This window comes from Phalaenopsis equestris, unplaced genomic scaffold, assembly GCF_001263595.1.
Source record: "Phalaenopsis equestris unplaced genomic scaffold, ASM126359v1 Scaffold001135, whole genome shotgun sequence".
NCBI lineage: Eukaryota > Viridiplantae > Streptophyta > Magnoliopsida > Asparagales > Orchidaceae > Phalaenopsis > Phalaenopsis equestris.
This window is the reverse complement of record NW_018165574.1, coordinates 162,249-174,286: the sequence shown is the minus strand read 5'-3', so window position 1 is coordinate 174,286 and position 12,038 is coordinate 162,249. Positions and strand designations below refer to the sequence as shown.

Here is a 12,038-nt window from a genome sequence, read left to right as displayed (position 1 = left end):
ACCATGTGAGAGTGAATCAATAGTTTCAGGGAAGGCCAGCTTGGGGGAGAAAGTAGGCTACTTCTTCAGCTTGAAAGATAGAAAATACCCTACGGGTATGCGAACCAACCGAGCCACCAATGCTGGCTACTGGAAGACAACGGGCAAAGACAAGGAGATCTTCCACTATGGAGTTCTTGTCGGAATGAAGAAAACACTAGTTTTTTACAAGGGCAGAGCTCCCAAGGGCGAGAAGACCAGCTGGGTTATGCATGAATACAGACTACAGACCGATTTCCCTTACAAATCATCCAAGGTACTTATTCTTCTCAGCTATCTTTCTAGTTAATATAACTAGCCAAAATTTGATTTTTTAACTAGCCAAAATTTGATTTTTTCTATTATGACAAATACAGGAAGAATGGGTTGTGTGCAAAATCTTCAAGAAAAGCGACAACTTTCATATGAAGAAGCCTGGTTCAAGCTTTCCTTCCATGTTGCTGGAATCTCCCGGAAACACACTGAGTGACCAGTTTGGAGATATTGATGCATCCATCTTGAATAATATTCGTGATTCTTCAAGTCATTTTAATCCATTATTGCAAGTAGATGATGAAAATAAGATGGATTTGAAGCTATATATGAACTTGTTATATGGTAGATGCCAAACAAATGAATCATTCAATGCTGGATCAAGTATGGGTGCGTTTGAGGGGAATGGGGATGCTTTTGTTGGATCTCAGGAGTTAAAATTTGCTGAATTTGTGCAGAAGCAGCAGGGGCAGGAGCAGGAGGAATCCCTATGGAGAGGATATTGATATTGATTTATGCAGATTGATCAGTGTAGCCGTTTAATGTATTCATTAATCTAGATGTTTGTAGGGACATAATTTTTTTTTAAATTAATATTAAAAAAACATACATTAAAAATAACAATTTTTACATTGGGCAGAGAGTTCTCAGCGCCCCGTGGCAGATCCAATGATGGGAGAAAGAGCCACGTGGCAGATCCCATTTTATAAAATTTAGTTTTAATGTGCAGTTTTTTTAATATTTTGTTAAGACTTCATAATGTGAATTCCTGTTTATTGAAACAGTTTTCTGCAACAACTGTGGATGTATTGTTGCTGGGTTGGAAGCAATTGTAAAGAATTCAATTATCTCTATCTGTGTACTGTTTAAATCTCAATTTAATTTCTTCTGTGTCTAATATTCATTTACAGAATGTCTGCAATTTGTAATTGATCAAAGTCTTCCTATTGTTGTGTAAGAAATTTGAGTATGTGGAGAGAAATGGATTGCTTGCAGGGAGAAAGAGAGAAGCACAACATGAAATTACAGATTTTGAACTTTCTAGCAAAAAAAAGAAACAAAAAACATAAGAAGTTCAGAAGATCCTTTATGTAGTTGAGCAAAATGCCCCTTCATCTTCATGTTAATGCAAGAGTTTTTGTTTTTCTCATGTAATGCTTGCACCATATGAGGAGATATTTTCTAAGTTGATGCACTTGGATTCATTCCTTGAAAACATTCATTTATGGGCAGTTTGCAGTATATGAAATATGGCATAATTAAAATGTAATGTATTTGAAATATTTTAGAATACTTGTATTGATTATGAAACTAATGCTTTTAATTTATTTATGTTTTGTTTGAAGTAAAATAAATTTAATAATATTTAATTCTAATTGGATAGCGGCAATAGTGAGCGGCAGGTGGCAGCAGACGGGGGATGACAGAAGGCAAACAAAATACTACAACTGTCATTGGTGGTTTTTGGTAATGAGCTCTGGCGAACAATGATGGCTTTGTGACTTATTTATGATATGTGTAAAATATGACAGTATTTTATGGTATTTAGTATAAATTTTGTATCATTTTGATGTTTCTTTTTTGTTGGCATATGTTGTGTATTTGTGTAGTATATTGGATCAATGAAATATTTAGAAGAATTAGAATTAACATGGACTAGATCCTAGAGGAAGCAACACGGTGCAAGCAAGATAGCACCCAAACGCCTAAAAGCTAGTGCCATAGCACCCGAAGCTGCTCATTTTCGTCCAAAATATAGGGAGTATGACAACACATTGCTAGGATCCAAATGCCCCAACGCTAATTACTAGTGTACTTGCACTACCTAGACCAATGTTGTCATGCTGAAGACCTAGATTGATGATTATTAAAGACGAAATGCAATGCTCGAACGTAGCACCGTCGTGCCCGTTTCTAATGCCATGACGCTACATATCTAGTGCCCTGATGGCCCCCACCGACTTAAGCTCGTTTCTAATATTTGCTAACAGTTTAGGTGATGTAATGACTTAAAAGCCATCAAATATTGAACAAAAATAAATCATTAGGGAGAAGAGTTGAACAGCATAGTAAATAATAAAAAGTGCTTAGAGAGTATGTGAGAGAGCACATATCACTTGTGTGACTGTGTGAGAGTGAATCAAGGTATAAATTTATTGTGATAGGAAGGATCTTCTTGGAGCAAAATGTGATTTTAACCGGTTGTGGTCTTTTTTTTTTCTTTGTGAAATTTGATTTTGTTCTCCATGAAATTTGTTGTGTTTTTTCATTCACATATGTCTAGGAACTAATATACTTGCTTATTTGGATTGGGAATGTAAAAATTTAGTTCATTTTATACAATTTGTTTATACAATTATGACATGTTGATGTCTTATCCTTTTAAACTTAATTTACTCTTTTGGTATCCATTAGAAATTTTAAAACACTTTGTGATTTAGGACTATTGACCATAGACTAGAAGAACACTTAAATTAAACACAATTTATTGGAATGACCCCAAAAGTGTAATTAGACAAGTTTATAACACAAAAGTATAATGACAATTAGGTTAAACTCAATACTCAGACTTAAAATCAGAAAACCAACGGAACTAAAAAAAAATTTAGGAAAAATAAAATACTCAAGGGAAGAAAACATTCAACTCAAACCACTTAAGAATTTTATGTACTTTGTGATAGATGAAACTCATTGGAGCATTAATAACTTTAGCATTGAAGCCAACATCTTTGAACTTAAATCTATAATATTATTTTAATGAAGTCCCAAACTGACATATTGCCAGCTTCTTAGAGTTATGTGTGAAACTTAGATACAACAATATCATTTTTATCTCAAATGATATTGTTGTACATGGGTTTTTTCCATTTTTTTAAGATAAGGCTAAGATGTGGTTTAATTCATTAACACCTGAGCCTATCATAATTTGGAATAATTTAGCACAAAAGTTTCTAGCTTAATACTTTTCTCCATCCAAAATTATGGAGCTTAAGAATTATTTTAATTCTTTACTTAGATGGATAGTGAGTCAATATATGAAGCATAAGAGATATTTAAGAAACTTCTTAAGAAATTCTCACAACTTGCCTTTCGTAATTGGTTAAAATTAAAAATTTTTATAATAGGTTGGTGGGATCATTGAGGTCTATAATAGATGTTTTGATAGGGGGTCTTTGATGTCAGAATAATACTAGAAAGCTTATGCACTTATTAAGGAGATTACTAATAATTTTAATTAGCCTTCTAAGAGAGTCAACCTTAGGAGAATAGCCAACATTCACGAGCAAGTTTATGATCCATTTTAAATTTGCAGATAGTAAGAATATCTAAAAAATTAGATAACTTGAGTTTGAATTATGCACTAAGATCACTAATAATTGAGAAAAATGCTTATGAATAGTTAGTTGATCCTAATATTCCTTTAATGAGGTTAATGAATGTCATTTAATGATAGGCGCAACAACTACTATTCAAGCACATACAACTATCGTTAGGGAAATCACCAAAATTTTAATTGGAATACTAAGAGCCAAAACATAAGTAATCATCAGTAGGGTTTAAACCAAATAAACTCCATAGGCAACTACAATAGCTAAACAAATAATCTCAACCTAAAATCAACTTACTTAATTGGATTCACTTCCAAATCCTAATTTAAAGAAAAGAAATCACCTTTGGAAGGATCTGTGTTACAAATGAGAAATTAATTAGTTATAAAGCCAAACTACAACAAAAATCGATATTAATTATTAACTTCGAGAGTCGACAAATTCATTTAGTGATAGACCCTAAGGGACGTTACCAAGCAACACCGAAGTGAATCATAAGGAAAAAGGAAAAGTGCAGTGTAAAGCAATAAGATTGAGGCATGGAAAGGAGTTAGAGGAGGTAATTAGAGAAAAGCCTAGCAAAAATGAACCTGAGCCTGAGTGATCTAGTGAAAAATCTTCACTAGACTTAGAAAAAGTAACCAAAAAATTTAGAAAAGAACATGAAATACCACCTCCACCTTTTCCTTAAAGACGTAAATGATACAAGTTTGCTAAACAACTCTCTAGATTATTAGAAGTTTTTTAAATAACAATTTATAACCCATTTGTCGAAGCCTTAAAATATTTGTTTAGTTATGCTAAGTTTGTTAAAGATATCCTTAATAAGAAATAAAAGTTTGGTGATTTTGAGATTGTGGCCTTAATTAAAAAATGTAGTGAAACACTTTTGAAAAAACTTAAATAAAAACTTAAGAATTCTGATAGTTTCACTATTCCTTACACTATAAATTTTAATTCCTTAATAAGTTTTCTGGTCTAAGAAGTCCCGATTAATCTGATCTCTTTATCAATCTTTAGAAGATTATTCTTAGGAGATATTTAGCCAACCATTGTAATTATTTTTTTGGCTAATTGATCTTTGAGTTATCCAAGGGTGTTTGTAGAAGGTGACATGCCTAAAACATGTTGCTTTTACTTCAAATTTAATATCTATTTTTTATGATATTGCGCTTTAATGAAAGATATTTTTAATATTTTTGGTTGTAGGTATATTAAATGAAGCAAATGGAAAAAAATGGAGCAAATGGAAAAAAAAATGGAGCAAATTGGAGTCAAATGAAACAAAAAGGCTAATGTCAATCTGGCGCTTAGGCGTCAGACAACAGAGAGTCTGGTGCCTAGGTGCCAGGATCTAGCACGAGAGGCAGTTATCTAAAATATCCATTGAACGTAGACAAATTTTGAAGAGGTGCTTGAAGAAACTCTTGGGGATTTTGAGAGCTCTATTTAAAGAGACTTCTAGAGATTCAAAGGAGAAACTTTTGGAGGAGAAAAATAGAGTCTTTTGGAGAGAAGTGGATTCTTTCTAGAGAGGAGAAAGTCATGGAGGCTTACTTGGACTTGGAGGAGCAGAGGAGAAGTGAGAGATTTTTTCTTCACTACAGTTCTAAGCAAGTTTGGAGTGGAATTGTAAGGAGAGTAAGTGATTCAAATGAACTTGAAGGGTTGCTTGAGATGGAGTTCAAAGATAAGTTGTGTACTTTGTTTATTTTTACTTAGTCTTGTCTAGTAAACTTTTATTTATCTATAAATCCATGTGTTGTTGTTTCTTCCCCATGAGATATGAGTAGTTTCCTTTGCCTTTCTCCCAACAATGAGGAATAATTATGTGTAGGAATGTAGTTTAGTAGAAATGCTTTCAAAATTCCATAAATTGTGATGATTTGAAATTTATGCTTAATTTACTTGTCATCTGACCAATTGATTTGTTAAAATCTATTGTAAAATATAGTGACCCAAAATGGGCTATGTTCCAACATAGTAAGAATCACATTTAACCTCATTGATGAGAATGTAGTCCCTGAGACTAAGTGCAAATAAATATAGAAATAAGTTTTGATGGGAGTAGAATTAGAGATTTTAGGGTGAGAGACTAAAATTTCCAATTTGGTAATCCCCAATTTGGTTCTGATGTTTGAAAACTAAAGAAAGATGTTAGCCCTTAGGTGAGAGGAAATGAGAACTCTAAAGTGAGAGAGGGTAAAGAATAGAATTGCTTCTATTTAGCATAACACCTTAATTATATTTAAAATTATTTTCCTACACTAATTATAAACTCATTGCTAGAGGAAGGATGTTTTATACAAAATTGAACTCTTCATACATTGTTAGTTTAGAGTAACGGTAACTTTACATTTTAAAACCTTTTTTGTTTGTCCTGTATTTTTGCATTTGCTTAGCATACTTAGCATTCCTTTTAATTCTATAGAATTAGATATTACATAAAAACTTGCAATCATTTCCCATATGAGTTTACTATAATTTAAATAAGGTTTTATTAAAGTTAGTTTTATAAGAGTTTTGCCTATCTCCGTGGGATCGATACTGGGTTTTTTAAGAAAATCCTATATTACTTGAAATGATACGTATACTTGCCTAGTACCTCTAGTGTTGTTGACCTCACTTTTGGTTGAGGTTTAGTCTCTTCCTTAGAAGCCTAGGATCTAAAAATAGGACTTTCCTGTTGACTATTCTTAGAAGACTAGTAAAGGGAAACCTCACAATTATAAATTTTAAAACTCTTCTTTGCTCATCTTGATGTTACACATGTTGGTTCTAAACTCTAGCACTTAGTATGTGGAACCAATATGGGGGAGCTCAAGAAGAATCCCCATAGAAAATTTTGGCCTTAGGATTAGCCAAACAATTTGAGATAAGTATTTGTACCTTTGTTTAAGATTTGTCTTATAAACTTTGTTTTTATATATATGATGTTTTTTTCGTTAGCCCCAATTTTTGAGTAGTTTTCTTTTCTTTCTCCTTACAATAAGAAATAATGATGTGTGGGATTAGAATGTTTTAAAGATTTATTTTATTCAAACAATTTGTGATGATATTTTCACCAGTTATTCATTTACTGTATAAACTAGCCATTTTTTATGTTAAAACTATTTGCAAAACATAATGACCCGGCAGAACTATGATTTCACCAACTAGTGAGTATCACACTAAGCCTTGGAGGAAGGGGATGCCAAATCCAGGGGGAGTGCAAATAGATAGGGAAATAAGTTTTGATAGGTGTAGAATTGGTATTCCTAGGGTGACAGGCTAGATCCTTTACCAATTTGGTCTATTATTGGAACTAAGGGTCACTGGTAGGTCTTATAGAGAGGGTAAGTTGGGTAATCTATAAGTGAGGGGCTAGAATCTAGTCAGTACTACCACAGAAGCTGAAACTAACTTTAGATTAGCCAATGTTCTTTTTGCTCGAAAGGGGTAAAGAATAGGAATGCTCATATTTGTCACAATACCTCGTTTTCATTTTCAATCATTTGATTCATGTACTGATTTACACTCTCTTTGCAAGGGGAAAGACTTTTTCTTAAAATTGTGCTTCTTTACACATTTTTAATTTAAAGACTTTGCATTTACTTTTAGTAGAAGTAGTCACTTTAGTTACACCCTTTTACAAACAGATCGATATTATTCTCTTGCAAATTTATTTTACAGTTTAAGTATAAATATTTCTAACTTAGCATATTAAAATCCTTATTTTCCCTATGGATTTAATATTGGGGTTTTTAAAGAAAACTCTATATTACTTGAAATTATATTATACTTGATAGTACCCCTAATGTGTAAACCTTTAATCAATTTAATTACACATTTATTTTGCACACTAGCCTCTAAATATAAATTGGGTCAACATTTTGGCCATTTTTTCGAACATAAATAATTACATAATTGTGGGTCGGGTCATGACTCTAGCTCAATAGTGTGACTAACTCATGAAGTGCCTGATTTACAAAAATGTGTGAAAATAGAACTTTTTTTCTAATAAAACTTATATTTTACTTGCTAAATGAAAATCTTAAATTACTTGCTTGTATGAAAAATTAGAATTTTTTTAGTGTAACTTTTAGCAAGTTCATGTGTCAGCCACATAGACCGGGCTGAGGGTCCTCCTTTGATTGCCTTGTTGGTAGCCTTTTACCTTATGTTGGGTCTCATATAAGTGATGTTGAGGGTTACCAACAAAAGTCCCTAAAAAATTATTAGGTTTCCAATCCTGATTTTGAGTCCACCCTAGGACTTAAAAATCTTGAAGCTAGCCTTGATCTTCTAAATGTGCTATTCAACTTATTCCACGTGCTCATGTTTTCATTGTGTCATGTTCAATTTCTGTACATTTGCAAGTTATGTTTATAATGCTAACCTTTTATCAACAGCATTAGAGATGACGGGTACATCCTGCCACTTTTTTTTACTACATTTTCCTTTTTACTGTACTTTATGAGTTATTTTATTTATTTATAATTTTATATACTTGCAAGGAACTATAGGGTAGAGAATAGTAGGCCACTAGCTTAGGAGGAACCCTATGACAAGCCTTAAGACCCAATAGTAATCATAAGTTCAAGCACAAACCTTGAACCTAAAACCATCACAACAAAGAGTTCAGAAAAAAATACAAGAGCATGGAGGACGACTTCAGATGATGATCAAAACTAAGAAATGAAGCAAATCAACTTCAACAAAACCTTTCCTTAGTTTTAAATAACATAAACCCTTAGGACATTGAGGTTGTTTGTATATCACGGAATTAATCATCACTTTATCTCTTAGACCTTTGCACAATCATGTTGTGCAACATAAACCTTAACTCTCTTTAGTTTAAATGGTCGAGCCTACTAATGAGAATATGCTCATCTTTTAGAGTAGTGTATTACTTATGGTATTATGCTCAACTATCTAAACTATTAAATAAATGAGATCCATTTGGTCTCATTTTTTAAAATTAAAATTCTATTTTCAAAAATAAAATTATATGTTTATTAAATTAAATTATTTAAAAAAAATTTGACAGACAAACAGAAGAAGGGTTGTTGTACTATCTGGCTGATATGAGGTTATTGACCAGCTCCAATAACTTAATCAAGGTCTTCTGTAATTGTAGACACATAACATACCAGAACGAACCTTTTTTCAACCCTTGACAAAGAGCGGTCTGTGCAACTATGGTTTCCAAATCCCTCACCTCCAAAATATCTTTATGTAATCGAGTGATGAAAAACAGAGACTCACGTTCTGCCCCAGTATTATATACATTAGGGTTTGTGAACTCTTCAGGGGCTTATGGTTACTCGCAAACTGTGCTACAAATATCCTTTTAAAATTAGTGAATGAGGATATTACCTCTTGCGATAATCCATTAAACCACTTGAAGATCAAATCCCTCATTGTGGTAAAATACAAGCAACACTTCAATGCATCTATGATCTTTAGCTAGTAGACAGTTGACTCAATGGAGTATATGTGATCGATCAGATCAGTCCAACGTTTGTATGATTCCATATTAGGATATCTAAATTTTTTGGGGTCTCAGCTTCATAAATAATACAAAAGAATGAATTCTATAGAGAGAGGGGAGCCTCAATGCACCTAAGTCATAGTCTATCTATCAATGTCAACCCAACACTATTAAGGTAATAGAAATCTCATTCTCTTTCCATAAACAGGGGTGCCCTGCTATCATTCAGCATCGACCCATCCTCTCAAGGGTTTTGCTCCCTTCCCCGAGCCATTGCCTCTCTAAAGGCATCCATCATCTAGTCTTTCAACTCCTAGATCTATTGATGCACAAACACTTTGGTGCACTCCGTGTTAGCAATATCTTTGTTGAGGGTTTCTTCATTACGTGTTATTCCTTTCTTGTATTTGGCATGATTCATACTCATCACTTATAGAACGTTGAATATTGATATGTCCATGAATCACACCTAAGAAATAGACTATAAACAGACAGAGAGAGAGAGAGAGAGCGAATGGGAAGAACACATTAATGAATAGTAATTTGAATTATTGATTAGCCTGACACCTAAGGAATAGACTATAAACAGAGGTAGAAAGAGAGAGAGAGAGAAAGAGAGAGAAAGAGAGAGAGAGAATGGGAAGAACACATTAATGAAGAGTAATTTGAATTATTGATTAGCCTTTCCACATGAAATGACCCCCCTATTTGTAATGAAAAAGATATAATATACGAAATTGTGAGTCTACATATGCTTTAATGGAAGTGTTATATGATATTTTATGTATTTTATATATATAGGCCTTCGGTTTGGCTACCTTATAACTCGGTCATCTGAAAATAGTCGGTCATGCATCGGCAAGACCTGCTCATCTAATTGTGTTGAAGCATGGTTGCTAGTTGGACCTTAATGATCTTCAAGTTAACAGGACTTGACTCAATCAATTTCGCTTTGTCGGTCGGCTATTCTATACTAGTTGCAAATTGTTGATCTGAGGGCAAGGAACTCCTGTCGAAATAACAAGATTAGTCTACAGGTTGAGATTGAATCACCATAATCTGATATGCAACTCACTCGTTGACGGGTCTATCCTTCGAGATGCGCTGTGTGATTATGTTGTGGCCAGTCTTGACACCAAATGAGGAATCTCAGAGGCGTCCCTGAGATAGCTGGTGATGTTGAATTCTTCATTGGAGTCAGGTTGTGGTGAGAGATAGGTTAAAGTCTCTGCTCGACTCGATTGACCTTAGTATCTAGTTTGGATGGTCTGCATTCGGTCGTACTCTAGCCTCAGTTCAGGAAGAGTTGCACTCGATTAGGTAGGTCCTTTGGTCTATTCTAGCGAACCCTTGGTCTTCCGCTGATGGACCATTGTTCTTCCCATCCTTAGCCTTATTCATTTGTACTTTTTGTTGTCGGCTGTATTGAATTTTTAAAAATTAAAATAGTTATATTTTTTATGTGATATGAAAGATTAGGATGATATAAGTACTAATAATCAAGCCTAGATGTTGGATATGTAAATACATAAGAAATGGGTGATAACATCCTTTTTTTCATTTTTTTTTTTTTATAATGATTTTGACCATATTCGACCGAATTTAACTCGAGACCTCTTGATTTAAAGCTACTCTTAAATAGTAGGCTAAGCTGGTGATTTGCTCCAAATACTAATTCCCTTCCTATTACCCGTTCGGGGCCGCTTTTTTCGTGCGGCGCAGCCCCAAACCACGATGCCATCCAAATATTTGACTTTGAAACAGGCGCTTGCGGGATCGACCCCATGACCCGCGTTACCCATAAAATATCCAACACTGTGATCATCGGTTTCTTCACCTGTTTCTGGAATTTGCTCTTTGGAGAATATGCCTTAAAATCCACTTTCCTCTCATTAAGAATGTTCATGCAGGCTAAATTTTTACTTTATTTGGTTGACGAATCCTAAATCATTAACCACAAATAAAATCAGCATAGAAATGAACGTTTCGCCATAATCAAATCATGCCTTTCATTATTTTGCCATAAATTCTCTGGCAGCTTTGAAAATTGCACATTACGATTAAACTGGGGTTAAGCATGATTTTACATATACATATATATATATATATATATTGTTTGGATTCTATGTGGACCTCCTAGCTTTTTTCAACTAGGGAGTTTAGACTTCTTTTGCCCATACATTATTAGAAGGTTTATGATTGTTGAGTGAGTATTTTAGGATTAGATTTGTACAAAATTTACATACATAAATAAGAGTTTCATTGATGCAAGAATTTTTAAATGAAAAGCTCTAAGAAATTGAAAACACTCACCTTGTTTTGCTTGGTTAAAATAATTGATTATGTGCATGAAAATTATTGAAGTCGATCTACTTTCATGCTTTCTGAAAACCCCTTTATTTTTTTGGATGATAGTTTTGTGTGAAGTGTGATAGCAAGATTTAAAGAGAACTTTTGTTTACTCAAGATTTTCTTTAGACTTCTTCTATTTCTTTTTGTTTTCCCTTTCTGTTGAGAAAACCGTGTTTTTTTTTGTGTTCATACAGATTTTAGGGCTTCTTTGCCCCTTTTTAAGATGGATTCTCTTTTTTTCCCCCACTTAGTTCTAATTCTTCTTAGCATGTTCTTGGTGTTGTTCCAACACTTAAATGAATGGGTTTAGTTTCTTCACATCTTAATAATTCTTCTAATTTCAATATGTCTCATGTTCCTTGTTCACGAGATAAGACTTCTTTCTTTGTACTTGAAGTTCAAGAAGGATATAAAATAGTGGAATTTAGCCTTAGTTGGATATGTGCTAAAGAAGAGACCATTCTATGGTAATTTACAACAAACAAATAAGAGAGCATGGAAATTAAATGGTGTGGTTAATCTTTTCTCTTACTGAAAGTTTTTTTTGTTTAGATTTTACGGCATCATAAATTCGCATGCAATCATTTTTTATA

At 33.3% G+C, this 12,038-nt stretch overlaps 1 protein-coding gene across 1 annotated transcript; it reads left to right on the top strand.

Moving 5' to 3' along the window:
- Positions 1 to 97: 97 nt before the first annotated feature.
- LOC110033316 (NAC domain-containing protein 100-like) lies at positions 98 to 797 on the top strand. Its single transcript, XM_020737246.1, has 2 exons — positions 98 to 295; positions 396 to 797. The coding sequence occupies exons 1-2, from the start codon at positions 98 to 100 to the stop codon at positions 795 to 797; spliced, it is 600 nt and encodes a 199-aa protein (XP_020592905.1).
- The last annotated feature ends 11,241 nt before the right edge of the window (positions 798 to 12,038 follow it).